The sequence below is a fragment of the Pithys albifrons genome, chromosome 3, assembly GCF_047495875.1.
Source record: "Pithys albifrons albifrons isolate INPA30051 chromosome 3, PitAlb_v1, whole genome shotgun sequence".
Taxonomy (NCBI): Eukaryota; Metazoa; Chordata; class Aves; order Passeriformes; family Thamnophilidae; genus Pithys; species Pithys albifrons.
The window spans coordinates 45,238,054-45,255,225 of NC_092460.1; the positions used below are offsets into that span (position 1 = coordinate 45,238,054).

General features: G+C 44.4%; 2 protein-coding genes across 2 annotated transcripts in view; both read right to left on the minus strand.

The window, feature by feature from the left end:
- DNAI7 (dynein axonemal intermediate chain 7) overlaps positions 1-17,172 on the minus strand; it is a 113,986-nt gene that overhangs the window by 44,575 nt on the left and 52,239 nt on the right. The gene's annotated exons all lie outside the window — the stretch shown is intronic.
- LOC139669187 (inositol 1,4,5-triphosphate receptor associated 2-like) overlaps positions 1-17,172 on the minus strand; it is a 70,395-nt gene that overhangs the window by 13,748 nt on the left and 39,475 nt on the right. The window contains exons 2-17 of the mRNA XM_071549635.1: positions 16,675-16,833; positions 15,032-15,149; positions 14,668-14,718; positions 13,548-13,625; positions 12,683-12,739; positions 11,305-11,364; positions 11,130-11,194; positions 10,939-11,038; positions 10,304-10,417; positions 9,310-9,411; positions 6,917-7,080; positions 4,507-4,621; positions 3,903-4,065; positions 1,813-1,874; positions 864-929; positions 395-464 (exon numbers count right to left, since the gene is read on the minus strand). Coding sequence (XP_071405736.1) covers positions 395-464; positions 864-929; positions 1,813-1,874; positions 3,903-4,065; positions 4,507-4,621; positions 6,917-7,080; positions 9,310-9,411; positions 10,304-10,417; positions 10,939-11,038; positions 11,130-11,194; positions 11,305-11,364; positions 12,683-12,739; positions 13,548-13,625; positions 14,668-14,718; positions 15,032-15,149; positions 16,675-16,833 — 1,544 coding nt within the window. The remainder of the gene's footprint in view (positions 1-394; positions 465-863; positions 930-1,812; positions 1,875-3,902; positions 4,066-4,506; positions 4,622-6,916; positions 7,081-9,309; positions 9,412-10,303; positions 10,418-10,938; positions 11,039-11,129; positions 11,195-11,304; positions 11,365-12,682; positions 12,740-13,547; positions 13,626-14,667; positions 14,719-15,031; positions 15,150-16,674; positions 16,834-17,172) is intronic.

Consider the following 17,172-nt stretch of genomic DNA (forward strand, 5'->3'; position numbering starts at 1 on the left):
CCCTTTACCAGATCATGGCACTCAGTGCCACGGCCAAGCTCAGCTGAAAAACCTCCAGGGATGGGGAATCCACCCTCTCTCTGGGCAACCCATTCCAATGCCTGAGGACTCCCTCTGCAAAGAAGTTTTTTCTACTCTCCAACTGAAATTTCCCCTGGCAGAGCTTGAGCCTGGGGACTTGGGCCAGGCTGACATCCAGTCACCTTTTCAGGCCTTTCATTGCAAGCACTATAAACACAGGGCAGCCTCCTGGATCACATGTAGAAATAGGGTAGAGCCCACAAGAAATTTTCCACACCCTACCAGCACATTTATCACTATTGATATTGTTTTATCAACTCTGTCTGTATTTCAGGAGAGAGACAGAAAATTGGCCAACACCACCAGGTCTTACCTAGAAGAGGGGAACTGTGCCAGGATAGAATTTCCAAGGGTCCTTCACTCCTTTTCGAGTAATGGAGCTGCTAATTGAAAAATAAAAAGGGCTGCTGTTCAATCTCACTGAATATATTAATGTCACCAATTCCCCCAACTTCATAGTGGAACACCAACAGTTACAAGTACATCACCTGTTGCTTTTTTGTCTAGAACAGCTCATATCCTTAACAGGTGAAACAGATACAGGAAGAGGGAGAATAATTCCACTTTACACTTGCAAGAAAATACATATGGAATATACTTTTCTAGACAGTCAAACACATCCATGCAAATACATCACAAGTTATTTATATTGAATGCTTGACTTTGCAAAGTTTCTGGCAAGGGAATGTATTTATTTTCCTCAAGTCATGAATTTAAAGACCCAAACAAAGGGAGTGTCACACTTTGAGAGGCTCAGCAATGGTCAGAGCAAACACACTTACCTTCCCTTTCACAGGTTCAGCTGGTGTGGGCAGCAAACCATACTCAGAGTCTAACTCTGCACAGCACTGTTGCAGTAGAGAAAGAGTTTAAGCCAGGCAGATACAGAAGAAAACACAAACCAAAAAAGAAGAGAACACTGCTAGTGATTCTGAACAAAATCTTTCAAACTGAACTATTTTCAGCTATTAGTTGCAAAACTCTGCAGTTGTTTCCCCTTGCCACTTTCAGCCTTTAATTCTGCAGACTGTCATAGACAAATTAAGTTTTATTCCCATCCAGCTGGCCCATTTTGATCCTGCTCCTCTGATGCTCCGTTTACAGCCTAAGAGACACTTCAGGGCCTCCTGTTTGCCATTAGAAATACCTTGTTATCCTGTGTTAAATCCAGGCTGCTCAGACCCTGAGCTACAGCATTCCTTACTAGAGCTGGTTGAGAAAAAACGTCTTTCCACAATGTCTCCCCCTCCACCCCCATCCAAAGTTGAAACAAGTAATTTTATTCAAAGCAAAGCATTCCAGAGTTATGTCATTTCCAACATATTTCCACAGAAGGCCACAAAGGTAGTAACTATTTCAATGCCTGGAGACTGAAAATATCTTACAGGACAAGAGGTTTAAACATTTGTTTTCAAGTCCGTCTGCAGAAGAGAAGGTTGATTTTGGGGGCCAAAAACATCACAGCAACACACCAGAAAAGGTGTGTGAAGAGCACAACCATTTGATGCCATCACCAAAACCACACCTGTAAGTATGTGAGGATCCCCAGTCCATTGTCCCCCAGAAGGGTTGATAAGGAAAACAACAACATGCAGGTTGGTATTTACTGCACCCACACGTCAAAAAAGAAGAAACCTGATGCTGCCAGATTGTTTGCAGCTCATCTCAGCTGTGGTTGTCCTTCCCCAGAGCACCTCCTGTGCAAAGCTGAGCCCCCACCCAACGTCATACCTGACACAGCAACTCACACAGGCACCTCTGCAGCAGTTCCCATCGCAGGGCATTGGCAGTTGCTATGAAGAGACAGTCACAGACCTGTCAGGGTTCCTTACAACTTGATAACAAGTTGGTTGCACCTCTAAACCTGATTACTGCCTGTCAGAACTCACTGTAATTAGCATTAGTCTAGTTGTGCCTGCAATAGTTTTTACAAGAAAGAAAACACCACTTTCTTCCCTGTGGTTGCATTTCCCTTTGCTGCAAAGGAGGGGGCAAAGCTTCCTAACATTATTAACATTATGATGCCAAAGTTGCCTGTGGAAACAGATGAACTATTGGAAGAGGAAACATTTGTCCTTTCAGTTTGACATCCTGCACAGAAGTTTGGAAGTCAGCTGGCTTTATGTTATAATTAGAAGCATTTTTTGCTCAAGTTTGGAAATGCAGAGACCTGTCAGTGGTGAGTTCTGCCTTAATTCTGTCATACCTTTAATTTATACCACAGCTACTTCGGAGGGTGTAAGGGGACTTTATTAGCCCTGTAACCTCAGTGCCCAAGCACTGAAGGCAGGTCTCAGAAGCTTGGGCAGCTGGAGCAATTAGGAGAAAGGCACAATTAGCACCTGACACCCAAAGAAGCTGTGCCAGGCTGACTTTGGTTGAGCAGCAGCTTCCTCAGCCAGCAGGTTCCTTAATTTCTTATCTCTCACCATGCAGGTGGAGGAAGCAGGGGGTGGAAGGGGTAGGTGGGGAGGAGACCACGGCCCAGCCCTGTCTGGCTTTCTACAGAAATCAATATAAAGCACTTTTCTTCTTCCCCCAATTGCCAGCCTTGTTTGTGAGCCCTGTCCTTCATAACACTTTGCAACTTCTCTACACATCTGCCAGCTCAACTCTATGAAATTCATGTATTAAATCTACAGAAAGTGTACAGAAATCACTAACTGGAGTAATTTAAAGCCAAAATATCAACCATTTTCAGGGTGGTGGCATTTTTTAGAGGGGAAGGGGGAGAACCTTTCTTTTTTTTTTTTTTGAGTCAGAGTGGCACCAATCCACATATCTGGGGTCCTCTCTTTTTTCTCTTACTCCAAATCACTTTGCAGAAGAGCTTTGTCTATTCAGAGCTGGGAAGTGACACACTATTTCCATTGTTATGCCCCTTGTTAAGAAAAAAAGAAAAAAATATCAACTCCCCAGTCTGAAGGAAGCAACGAGCATGAAAGGAACACGAGCACACACACATGAACAGTGCCAAAATGCTGCTCACAAGTGGGTGAGCACAGTCTGGAGCTGTTCCTGCCAGAGCAGTGCAGAGCAGTTGTGCCTCAGAGCTAAGACAGAAGGTAATTTTGCCTCCAAAAATGTAATTTTCCCTACAAGACAAACTGGTTTCACATGAAGTTGTTTACAATGCATGTTGAGCATCAGTCACATTGCCCTGGCAAATGCAAGCCTGAGGCAAACAGTAGGGTAAGTCTGTCAGGTTCCTCCTTTCTAACCACGTGTGCTGGAATCAGAGCACTGCATTATTTAGTTCCCAAGTTTTAGAGGTGTTGGTGTTAGTGAGCAAGAGGCAGTAGGAAGTTTTCATGGCTCTGGGGCAGGAGTTGCACGTGCACAACAAACACAGGGACAGGATTGCTTTGCACTGAGGAGAGCAGCAGTTATTCAAAACCACAGAGCAACTACAAGCAGCACACACACAAAAAAAGAAAAAATCATGTTTGTCTAGTACAGAAAGCTTTAGAAAGAGGGGTGACTTTGTTAGGAGCAAGGTGAGCTGTGCGGGTGTGGGAGCAGCACCTTTGGTAAAGGAGCACCCGTGGAGTTACTAATCCTTCCTCCTTGGACATTTTGTTAAGAGGGTCTGAAGCTTTGGTTGAGCCCAACACCCACTCCTTGGGATCCCACCTGCTTCTCAGCCCAGATGCCATAGTGGCAGAAGGAAAAGTAGAAATAAAGAGGAAAAAAAAAAGACTCCACAGGGCATTTTAGTGACTGACCTGCACATCAGTCCTATCCCCCTTTGCTGTCGCTAAACCATAAAACTATTTGCCCATGCAAGAATGAATGCTGGCACAATGCCAGGAGTTACTCACTTTTCTCCTGTTCCACCTTTCCCTGCAGCAACTGGCAAGTGCTTGTTAAAGCTGCAATGCCATCCCTGAGCTTCTGCTGCTCAGAAATGGCTTCCTCCAACTTGCTCCTCGAGGATGCTGCTTCCTCACGGGCAGAGTGAAACACTTCAACTTGATCCTCCGCCTAAGCACAAGACAATATTCAGGGAAAAAGAATTAAAAAAAACCCAAAACAAAAGAAATAAGCAGCCTGGTTAACACAAGGAGCCTCCACAGTTCACGTAAATGAAACCAAACTGCATCTGTTCTTTCTCAGGAAGTGATAAAGCTCCCTCTGAACTTCTGCATTTTTACATTGGGGTGGACTGTGTATGGAAGCTATTTTTGGGTGCTTTTTTCTCTTTTCTTTTTTTTCCCTCTCCTTTAAGCCACCACAAATATGCAATGCTGCCTCTTTCATCAGCAAACTGTTGTCACCACCCCCTCAAATTTGACTTCCTCTGCTGGTTCCACTCTTGCAGCGAGGCGCACCATCCTGAACACGCGATTTCCTTTCCCAGGGGCAGCCACTCAGCCTTGTGCCTCCTCTTCTTTCCTGAACAGGAGGAGCTGCACTGGCCCTTACGTGTCTGGTGGCATCCTCAAGCTGCTTCTTGGCTTCCTGAAGCTCCAACCCAAGGGCTTCTGCCAGCCCAGCAGCTTCTTCTTGGAGCTGTTTGACAGTTTCTATCTCCTGTTGCCTGTGGGGGAACAGCACAAACCACAACCCATTAGTGACATTTTGGGAGGTCATGCCCAGGAGATGACACAGCCTGGCTGGTGGGACATGGCATGAGGACCACAGGCAGCTCTGACATCTTCCAGGCACTCCCTCTTGCTAAGCACAAGTCACAGGATGTGCTGAGCTGGAAGGGACACACAAGGATTATCCAGTCCAACCCTCAGCCCTGCACAGGAGCATCCCCAAGAGTCACCCTCTGTGCCCCAGGGCATCATCCAAACACTCCTGGAGCTTTGACAGCCTTGGGGCCATGGCCACAGCCCTGGTCAGTGCCCACCACCCTCTGGTGGAAGGACCTTTCCTGAGATCCAACCTTTCCCTGCCCTGTCACAGCCCCAGCCGTTCCCTGGGTGCTGTCCCTGCCCTGGCACAGCCCCAGCCGTTCCCTGGGTGCTGTCCCTGCCCTGGCACAGCCCCAGCCGTTCCCTGGGTGCTGTCCCTGCCCTGGCACAGCCCCAGCCGTTCCCTGGGTGCTGTCCCTGCCCTGGCACAGCCCCAGCCGTTCCCTGGGTGCTGTCCCTGCCCTGGCACAGCCCCAGCCATTCCCTGGGTGCTGTCCCTGGTCCCCACAGAGCAGAGATCAGTGCCTGCCCCTTGTAAGGAAGTTGTAATTTCAGTGAGGTCTCCCTTCAATCTCCTTTTCTTCAGCTGAACAGACCAATTCAACGCAGGCTAAGGAGGTTTTCCAACAGCAGGAAGGGGATGGAGGTTTTTCCCTGGTGTTCCTCCAGCTGAACCAGTCCCAGACTGTTGGGTACCACAGAGGAAGCTTATGAAATAACAGCAGATCTCAAACAGAAAGACATTAGTGGGACAAACTATTCTATTTCAGTCAAAATAATGTGTTTTCTTATGGCTTGAGAGAAACAGTGATCAGATGTAGAGTCAGATAGCCCAGAGCTATTAATGCCACTTCATCACATTAATATCTTAGTGTTTGAGAGGATATTTCACTTGACAGCAGACACAAATGCCATCAGAACCACTGCCAAAGAGGATGGCTAGCAAGGAAACCTTTATTCTTCATCACTACAGAAACCCTTTCCTCATTTCTTCTCTAACTCATCTCTACTTTTTTGTTCTTGTTGTTGTTACCACCACAATTTTGATGCTGAGAAGCAGCTTTAAAAACCAAGGCACCAGCATTTTTATCAGCTCTTTCCCAAGCACTGGGAGAGCACAATGGGAGAGGTCAGTGGAAGGTAAGTCAGGCAAGAGTGTGGTACAACTGCACCACATCAGCCCTTGGGATCTGCTCACACCCAAAGCCAGGCAAAAATAATTCCCATTCAGCATGGGATAGCAGGAGGCTGACACTGTGAACCAGCCTGGCTTCCACAAAGACAACAAAATTCCTGTTGGTCAAGTGGTTTCTGCCAGAATAAACTCTTTTCCAGGATGTCTGAGGAAATGGGAGAGCAGGCAGAGGTCTGTCTGCACCTGCTGTGATTTGCTGCTCTAACTGAAAGAGGGTGGGCTTAGATTGGATATAAGGAAGAAGTTCTTTGCTGAGGGTGGGCAGGCCCTGGCACAGGTTGGGCAGAGAAGCTGTGGCTGCCCCATCCCTGGAAGTGTCCAAGGCCAGGCTAGATGGGGCTCTGAGTGACCTGGGCTGGTGGAAGGTGTCCCTGCCCATGGCAGGGGGTGGGACTGGATCATCTTTAAGGTCAAAGACTATCCTGCGATTCTATTTGTAACATGAAAAGTCACAGCAGGAACAAGTTACATTTTTCTATTTAATGACATAACTGATTGAAACTTTGGGAAACTAAGAAATCCCATCTCTGGGGCTAGTAATTGTATCCCACAGCAATAATACCTGCAGGGATATATTTTACAGACCTGTTTGGCACAAACCCAGCAGTTAATTTAATGGTTGCACCTGCTAGATAGGCAGGGCCCTCCTGCTTTAACTGCTCAGCCTGTGGTCTCCCTGGTGTTTTCAAAGACACCTCCAAGCCCATGTGTCAGTTCATACATAAACCTGAACTCCTGCATAGTGTAAATGGAATGCTAAAAGCAAATTCACTCTCCAAAACAAGTTGTTCATTGTTTTTTGGTTTGGTTTTTTCCCCACCTAAAAAAATAAGTCTTGAAAATTCAGTGGACTTTGTTCCACAAGACAAAAAACCCAAACCCAACAAAAACCCAAACCAAACCAGCCCAGCCCACTAAACAGCTAAGCAACCAACCCAAAATATAAAAGCCAGCTCCAAAGCTCCCCCTAGAAAAGGCACCCAGCTTTGAGAGGTACCTAGCAGAGAGCTCTTTCCTCAGGTGGAATTGTTCTGTCCTGGTTCTCCTCAGGTTTCCTGCCGTTCGAACAAAATCCTTCTCTAAGGTCTCCTTGCATTTTTCCAAGAGCTGAAGTTTCTGGATCCAAGCATGTCTTTTTTCTCTTAGTTCTTGCTTGAGAAGCTGTGGAATGTGAGAATGGGTTGCCATGTGGTTAGGGAAGGAAGAGAGACACAGAGGAAACCAGTTTACATGCTGAGAATTGATTTCTCTGCTGCACCACTCAGCGTCCTCCCCTCCATCCAACACTCCAGCAGTGAGGATGAAACTCCACCCCAAGGGGCCCAGACACAGCAACAAAACCCCAGAAAAGAGGTTTCAATAACAACCATCTTGCAGAAAGCCCTAAAATGGAGAATTCAGGCTTCTGCAATCCTTTCCTCAAAGTGCAGCTAAGTCCACTGGTACCACTTTGGGTTTGTTATTACAGCCAAATAAATAAAATATCCAAAGATCTGATAAATCAGTTGGTCATACACACCTAGCACATGAACTGTCCAAGGAACAAAGGCTTTCAGTTTTATTATCTCTGGTTTATAAGGTAAAAAGGAAGTGTTGATTAGCTTTGCATCCTCTATTTCTGTGAACTTGCAATTGAAAATACTGAAAAAGGGCACTGGATTCTTCTTCCTTTGACCTTGCTCCTCTGGACACATGGAATTGTGTCCTCAGCTTTTAAAGAATGCTTAATGAGAGTCAAACAGAGGTCAGGAAAGAAAGAGGTTTATATTTCTGGGAATTTACATCCCTTCTAAGGGGCAAACATCCATCCTACAAGTATGGGCCACCTTATCTCCTTGCAAGTTTGAGTCAGTTCATGAGCTTCAAACAAAAAAACACAGAGCGCATCAAGTATCATACTAAAAAAAAACCAAAAACCCAAAACCAGCCTGAGCAGCTTTTGCTGATAAGTCTGCCAGGATGCCATGGGATGTGCCCATGTGCAATGCCCACATCCTGGAGATCACTTGCTCAGCCAAGGCAGGCAGCACTGACTCTTAGAAATAGCATAAGTGGTTGAGGTTTATCAGGGCACATGTGCCATTCTTATCCTCCAATAGGAGAAGGGTGAAAGATTTTGCTGCCCCTGTCTATATACACTTAAATAGATGTATATATTCACAAAAGCAGAAGCACACTTCAAATTTACTGGCTGTATAATATCCTTTCAAATGTACTTGAAAGCACTAAATAACAGCAAGACCTGTCCATAATACATTTCCTAGGAAATGGTGGGGAAGTGTTTGGGCTTCAGGTGATGGTGCAGGGTCTAAGATTTAATTAATGTGTCAACTAAAGCTTTTTCTAAGGCTGGAAGAAGCTGCTTTGAGTATCTTTTTTGGACCTACTGTTGTTCAGCTCCATATACCAAATTTCCCACATATCGGACTGGTTTTCACAGTTTGTTTGACATGGAGTTTCTTCCCATCCTCATAGGAGCCTGAAGGACAAGACCTTTTATTTCTAAAGCATCTTGTTCTCCCTTAATCTTCTGCTAGTTTTTCTTCCAAATTAATTGCTCTGCAAGAGCCAAAAGAGGATTTATTTGCCATGATCAACTCGAACCCCCACACCAAAAGTTTTAGCTTCACGTGTTTAACAGGAATACAATTCCAGTGTCACTTCAAAAGCATTTTTCAGCTCTGACAGCTTTGAAGGAGGAAGTTTTTAGTCAAGATCAAAAAACTACAACAATTTATGAGCCAGCAGTTTCCAAGAGTCTACCTAAAGAGACATCAGCGTTAAAAGACCAAGACGCTTGTGCTTCCTCTAAGGGGAAGCCTCACAAGAGGTATGAGGAGTAGGAGAAATAAATTATGCAAGATTAAGTTGTAAAACACTATCTTGTTGAAACTTTTCCTGTGCAGCACGTCCAGCAAAAGCAAAACTCCTCACCTTTCAAAACAAAGTAAACCCTGGGAAAATTTTGCTTTGGAAATCTGCTTCTAAAAGCCACATCATCCCTCCTCCTCTTGATGGGGAGTCCATCCAGAAGCACAGGAAAATTCAGAGCACAGGAGAAAATGGGTTTGAGGCACACAAACATGCAGTGGGCAGAAAAGATATCACAGGGCCATCTGACCTCCTTTTCCCCTTCAAACTGACTTGCTGCATCTGCCCTTTCCTCCAGACAAAGGGAGATCTTGCACAAGATAAGTCGGGGAGAGCACAGCATGTAAGTGCAAAGCAGTCACCCCTTTCCTCCTCAAAAGCAAAACAACAGATGCTTTTTCTCTCCATTCAGCCACCTCTAATCTAGATTATGACCTCAAGTAACCAATATGCAGCAGTAAAATGCCTTCCTTCAGTTTTGCACAGCCCCACTATTTCACTACATACTTTGAGACTTACCACAAGTTTTGTTTCCCAGGCTTGTTGCATGTCCTCATCAGGATTTTTCACCCATTCTAATGAAGTCAGGACAAGCTCCTCCACTTCAGAGGCTTCCTCTTGCTGAAAAGGAAAAAAAAAAAAAAAAAAAAAAGAAAGAACATCAACCCCAAAACAACAACAACCACCCCAAATCCTGGCATTTTAATGCTGCCCAGAATCACCCAGGTTACATGTTGTGATATTGTTAAACTGTGCCCCTCTCCACCCTCAATAAAACTATTCTTATTATTTGAAGAGGATCAAATATGATGGGATTGTCAGTGTGTCCTAGTTCAGCAGGAAGGACCAGTTAACACTGTGTGTGGGGTGATCAAAGCTGTGTATTCTACCCCCTCTATTCATTCCCCAAGGACAATAGACTATTAGCAGCAGCTGCCCAGGGAGCCATTATCAGCTTCACATCCAGCCTGCGGGGGGCGGAGCTGCTAATGGGCCATCAACAGTTCAACACCCCCCTGGCTCCCAGAGTTAATCACCCATTGTGTGAGTCCCCGCCCAGGGGGAGGGACTGGGTGCTCCCTGAGGGTACATAAGTGGTGGGTAAGAAGACCTTGGAAACTTCTTGTTGGATCCAGAGAAGCAGCAGGACCTTGACAGGAGGAGATCACTGCTCTTGACCAGATCACAGCCCTCGTCTGCACCAACAGGTTTTTCACTTCCTTTTGCTCTGGACTTGGGGGAGCCACACAGGTATCAGCACAAGGGCAAACAAACCCCCTTGGGTTTGCGCCCGAGGACACTGGGTTATACTGCTGGGGTTTTGTGAGTTGAAAGCAATTTCCCTTTGTGTCAGTGTATTTATTGTAATATTATTATTAAATTTTAGCTCTGACTTATAATCTCATTTCCCCTGCTGGTTTGCCTTTAAACCAGCAAACAGTGCTTGGAGAATTCCTAATTAAAAGGCTGACAGAAGAGCTGACCATTATTCTCATAAAGCTCTGCCACTGACCAGGTTTTCTATGATAGTCTGAAATTTTTCTCCTTCATATTCAGGCTCCTGAAGTAAAAGCAGCACTTCACGGTCCAGTGCTTGCTCCAGGGCTGTCCACTCAGTCTTGAGAATCTTGGAAGAGATGGAAGAATTAGCCCGTGGTCATCAACTGGGTGAGTAACAACAACCTCTGTTTAATAATCATTAAGCCAGCTTTGAAATTAGTGATTTAATAGCTAGTGCACTGTACAAGTAGTTATAATAGTTACACTGTAGCAGATAACTCTGATTAAAGTCCTTCAGTCCAATCATGATCATCAATTTAAGAAATAATTTACTCTATTCATTTAAATGTATTTGGCTTGCCATCTTTGATCCTGTGTGAAGGCTCAATTACACCTGCAAAAACTTTGAAACAAAGTTAGCTCTTCTAGATTTACTTCCTTAGATCTACAAGTGTTTTGTTTGCTTTCCTTTGGACTTTCTCCAATGTTCTTGGGACAGTGTTGTAACCTTCACATTCTGTGCTTGCACACAGGGATTAATAGCTTCAAATTCCAAGGTTATCCAATAATCTACAGGGAATGATCTTTCTTCTGCCTCTGCTGATGAAAGACAAGTAGGAAGAGATTTATTGAAGATTTAATTCCTACCTCAGAAGACTGGGCAAGTTCCAGCTCACAGTGCAGGGAGTTCATCCCTTCAGGAGTATTACTGCTGTATTTACCCATCAACGGGAAACACAAGCCATTTCTATGAAAAAAAAGAAGCAGGAAAAGTGATGTATCAGTCCTTCCTGACCTTTGACAAACAGTATTTCCAGGGGCTTGTTCCCAGCACTCACAAGATCAGCTCCTGCTGCATGTGGCGCATGTTCTCCAGGAGCTGGGTTTTTTCTGCCCTCAGTGTCTAAAACACACCCAGGAGAGCTGGTTGAAGGGTTAGTTTGCCATGTAGGAATCAACACAGCACACCCAGGCTTTGCCCCCACAGAGGCAAAAACTAAACCCAGCCCGTACCTCTATTATTGAGGAACACTCCACAATGGTCAATTTTAATTCCTTGATGTCCTGCTCCTTCTGCAGAGATTGGGGAGAAAGGACAAGAAATCATTAAAAAACCATGATATTCAATCTGTACTTTAATTTATTCCTCACCTGGTTTCAGTACCAGCAGATTAAACTAGACAGAAACACTTGAGTTTTAGCTGAAAATATAGACTATATTATGCCTGGTTTAATCCCAGCTGACCTTCAAAACAAGTTGTAATATCTAACTCTCATTGTTTTTTATTATTAAAGACATGGAGTGTAGTACTCTGTAGATTAAATATAACCCAAAAGAAGAGCTGATAGAGTCAGGCCTAGGAGAAGTATATCTTTCAAAATCCTTCACAAGTATTATCTATGACACACTCGTAATGGGCTTCAGTCAGGTTATGTCATTGCAATAGAAGACACTGCAGAGAATTTCTTAGAGAAAACAGGAATTCCAAGTAGGAGCTCTGGTACTCTCAGCCCTTTCATGGTTTCCTCCTACTCAACCAGACCAAAGTTATTAAAACACTCAGCTACAAAGTTATCAGTTGCATCACAACCAAGCCAGGGTCTCTTTTTTACTGTTTGAATTCAGCTGCACTCACTGTTGTGGATAGGGAGTCAAATATTTTAGCAGGTGATTTAAAATATGTTCTTCTAAATAGGAACTCCTCTGGCCTAGAAGGCCGTTTTCATAATTCATTAATCCAGAGAATGCCAACACCCTTGTGAGATTTTATGTCTTTGCTTTTCCAATAGAAAAGAAGTTTAAAGACCTCAGAAATGCTCCCTCTCTTCAGCAAAGCCTACAGAGTTACACCTTAGTAACAAAAGGACAAATCAGCTTTTCCACTGGGCTCAATCACCATTTCTAATTTGATATAAAAATTCAATTTGAGTAAGAGACATGATGGAAGGATCTCCTGCAGGTGTATCCTCTTAGCAACTGGTGAAGGCAACATCCTTCTCAAGTTTCTGTACATTTTTTTCTGAAGTTTGTTGCAATATGTTATGATTATTTTCTTTCCCCACCCTTTTATTTTTTTTAAATGGAAGCAAAATCCTGGAGCCTTTAATTATGCTGGCTCATAACCAGGTCCTGAAGCAGAGCTCGCCTACTTTGGAGCCATTTATAGGAGCAGGTTCTGCACTGTGAGAAGAGTGGAAATAAAAGCCCTACAGTGAATAGTATTGCCTTGTTACAAATCATCCATAGTCAGTGTAGACCTGGGATAGTGGAAAGTGTCCCTGCCCATGGCAGGGAGGTGGAATGAGATGATTTTGCAGGTCATTTCAAATCAGACCATTCTGGGAGTTTATAATTTTCAGTGGAGACAGTGATGAAGTAAAAGGAACTAACCTTGGTCAAGCTTGCCTCTTGTTTCCCCACAGTGCTTTCATAAACATGTACTTGGATCTAAAGAATGAAGAGATCAGAAACAATTCCAGCCATAGAATCACTGGGTTGGAAAAGACCTCCGAGATCATCAAGTCCAACCCTTGGGCCAACTCCAGTTCCTTTACCAGATCGTGGCACTCAGTGCCACGGCCAAACTCACTTTAAAAACCTCCAGGGATGGGGAATCCACCCCCTCTCTGTGCAGCCCATTCCAATGCCTGAGCACTCTCTCTGCAAAGATTTTTCTTCTGCTCTCCAACTTCAATTTCCCCTGGCAGAGCTTGAGCCCGTGCCCCCTTGTCCTATTGCTGAGTGCCTGGGAGAAGAGACCAACCCCCACCTGGCCAGAACTTCCCTTCAAGATCATCATGAACTGTAATACAAGTCTGTTACTATTTTCTTCTTGGAAGGGAAGAAAGGGTATTATCCTTCCTAGCTTAGAAATATCAAATTCTTCCTGGAATACACTGTGTGGTGTGTTCAGAGGACAAATCTTGTACCCAGTGAAGACTTAAGAGTGTTCTCAGCTTTCGCAGTCACCTTTGTTTCCTCTCACTTCTCCTCCTCAGCATCATCACCCAAAGGATGACTAATATTTTCTCAAATAATGGGGGAAGAGGTTTCCTAAAAGTTTCACTTAGAGGAACAAATTAAACAGTTTTTTAGCCTCCAGAGAGCCACTTTCTCAGTCAAAGCTGCCATGATTGCACTGCATTCCCTTCATACAGACATTCACCTGCCTTCCAGAAGGAGAAATATCCCCCTCAATTTGACCAAAGTAAACTCTGTAATGTCTTTTTATTCCTCCCAGATTTGCAATGCTTACTTCAAGTTCTGCTGCACTTTTAGACAGCTCCAAAATCTTCTTTTGCAGTCCCTCAGTGTCCATGCTATTCCTAATAATCTAAACAAGATGCAGAGTGTTTAGGCACAGCTGAAAGGATTGACAGCTTCTCCTTGAAGGCTCCAGGCAAAAATGACATCTCCACCCCCAGGCTGCTGCCTACTCTCCAACCCCACCAGCATTTTTGTGTGTGCTTGTCCCACCAAAACTGTTTCTGCTCCTCTTCCCCTTATTTCTCCAGAGCACAGGTGAAAGAAAACCCAGAAATGTTATTTATAAACACTAACACACCTAGAAAGCTCAAGATAAACTCCCAGGCCTGAAGAACAACAATTGTTTTTGGAAAGATGCTGTTTAATAGGTATTTGGACTTAGGAGGATTTTAAACAAGATTTATCTTGATGTGTTTTTCATTACTATGTCGTGTTTAACCTGTTTCTCTGTTTCACCCTAAATAGTCTGAAATAGAGGCTGTCAGGAGGTGTTAATGAGTTTATCGCCTGATAAAAAACTGGCTTATAAAATATTTGCTTTAATTAAGTAGATAAAGTAAGAATGGAGAGCTCTCCCCTGAAAAACAAACAAAACCCAAGCCTAAAGATGCAACACATTCCCTAAAAGCCTCCAGTGTCAGAGGATCCATCTGTGAGCAGAGACCCCTCCCAGCCAAGGCACATTTTTGCTTTTATAGCTCCAGGCAGGGCCACTCCTTTAGATCTTAAAGGAGGGAAACAGAAGTGATTATGAAATTAAAACATTTTGGATGGAGATTGTTTTAATGGAGTGTTAGTGTATTTATAGCTCCATTAACTAGAAATATGTGGAATTGCCTATAAAGCTTTGAAACAAGGGAGGAGGGAAAGCTCTTTCTCCCTGTTCCAACACATCCCTAACCTTGGATCTTTACTTACACAGCAAATGGAAAGTCTAAAGCACAGTGCAACTTCAAGATATAAAGTTTTATTACAACTCATCCTTGTAAAATCTTAAATATTTGGATAACCTAATTAGCATGTCAGGCTTCAAAGCCTGACAAACATTTCATTTCTTAATGGTAAACCTGTAGCCAGGCAAGAATGTGTAAAACCATGATTGATTTTACCTCTTCCTGGAGAGAAGTAACTTTGATGTTGAGAGACTGATTTTCTTTGTCCTGAGCAGGTCAGGTTTATTTAAAAACAAAATAAATAAAAAAGGGAGAAAGACAAAAGAGAAAAACAAAATAGTTGGGTTTAACATGTCAAGTTCAATGGTCAAAGCCAAACTAACCCAAAAACCAACAGACCACAAACACATCCAGAGCCCAAGATGAAGCTGTGGGGTTGCATCCCTTTGCACAACTACAAAATTTGCAATAATATTTTTCTCTCTCACCTTGTGAAAAGGAGGTGGGGTGGATTATTATGCATTTCATCTCAAATTAAAACAAAGCTGTACAAGGTAAGCCAAGAAATAAGAGCACCTACCAGCTGTTTGTTGTGCCAGAGGACCTGCTCCCTCCTCTCTTCTGACTGGTTCAGGTTGTTCCTTGCCTCTTCCAGTTCTTCTTCCAGGGATTTGGCTTTCAATACCAAGTGCTGGATGCTGCACAGGGGGAGGCAAACCCAGAGAAACTTCAGCCACTTCATGTTGGTCATTAGACAGCCACCAGCGACTTATTTTTTGGCACAGACACTTAAAAAGAGGAGCAACAATCAAGTTTAAGCCCAGCATTTTTGTCCAGCAAGTTCACGGACTCACCCATGATTTCTCACCCCCTTCTGCTCATGGTAAGGGATGAAACCCCAGGCAAACATGGCATCCAAGATAGGTGGAAGTAAAGAAAAGCATGCCAACAATGTATCTTGTTCCAGTTAAATATATCATGCTGTCTCAACACTTAAACTCATCTTTACAATATTTGATAGCAGCTCCAGAAACGCCTCAGTCCAGTTTTCAGGGACAAACTCCACATCATATTCTTATCCTGATGTGATGCCCCAATTCTTGTATATTCACACAGCCCTTTTCCAGGCAGAGCAGGTGGTGCAACATAAGGACACGTGTCCCAAGCCAGCAAAACCCTGCAGGACTCTTGCCTTATTTTCTCCAGAAAATCCTGGGAACGGTTTGGCATCTATATCCCATTTTAATGAAATAGGTCAGGTGAGCATTGTGAGAAATGGGCTTGTCCTCATGGCACTGATACAGCTCCAGGCTACAGAAATACTAAACCACTGAAGCAACTCACCTCAGTTCCTCAAAGGACTAGCAAAAAAGCTCTTACACATTCATTTCCCCTCTGCCAGGCAACAAGCATGTGGTGTAGGACTGGAAGCCTTCCAGTGCTTGGCTGTGCTCTTGGCAATATTAAGCCTTGTTGTTTTGTTTGTTTGATTTTGTTTTCCTCCAAGATTTTGCCTGTGTACACCCTCATCCTGCAAGAGCTCGGCTCTGAGAGGAATGATTTTATACCAATGTTCCGCATTGTTAAACCCCACAGATACTACAGAAAGTTCAGAAATTCAGTCATAGAATCAGAGAACGGATGGGGTTGAAAAAGACCTCTGAGATCATCAAGTCCAACCCTTGGGCCAACTCCAGTCCCTTTAGCAGATCATGGCACTCAGTGCCACGTCCAGGCTCAGTTTAAAAACCTCCAGGGATGGGGAATCCACCCTCTCTCTGGGCAGCCCATTCCAATGCCTGAGCACTCTCTCTGCAAAGAAGTTTTTTCTGCTCTCCAACTTCAATTTCCCCTGGCAGAGCTTGAGCCTGTGCCCCCTTGTCCTATTGCTGAGTGCCTGGGAGAAGAGACCAACCCCCACCTGGCCAGAACTTCCCTTCAGGGAGTTCCAGACAGTGCTGAGGTCACCTCTGAGCCTCCTCTTCTCCAGGCTAAACACCCCCAGCTCCCTCAGCCTCTCCCCACAGCACTTGTGCTCCAGTCCCTTCTCCAGCCTTGTTGCTCTTCTCTGGCCCCACTCCAGCCCCTCAAGATCTTTCCTGAAGCAATCATGAAGCAATCAAGGTGAGGAAGAAAGTATTAAAGCATGACTGGCCCACTTGGAGGACTGTAACTGTGCCCATGGCCATCAGAGCTTAGGGCTGGTGCCACCAGATCTCTCACCTTTTAACCTGTTGCCGGAGATGCTCATTATCTGCTGACAGTTTATTGCTGGTCTCATCCGCAGCCTCCAGCGTGAGCCTCAGCTTGTTGTTCTCCTCCTGGAGCCTCTGGTTGTTGTACTGCAGGTCTGCCACATGGATGATCAAGTCAGCAACCTCCCTATTGGTGCAACAGAGCCAGGAAAGATTGAGAAAGGTGATGGGATGGTATTTATCCTTTTCAAAATAAAAATCCTCATGCTGCGCTGCGCTGATTAGAGGGGAGAGCCCACAGAGGAATTGCAATGCTGCAGGGTCCAGTCACTTGGTCTGCACAGACAGCAGAGTATCTTCAAGTCAGTTCTCCAGTTTTAGAGACAGCAAGAACTAGTTTGGTTGTAAGCATTTGTTTTTATGGTCCCTGCAAGTGAAATATGTCACCAGACAAGTGTCACATCTGGATATCTGCATGAAAAGGCCTTAAGCTTTTACTGATCACCTCTTAGGAGGCCACACCTTG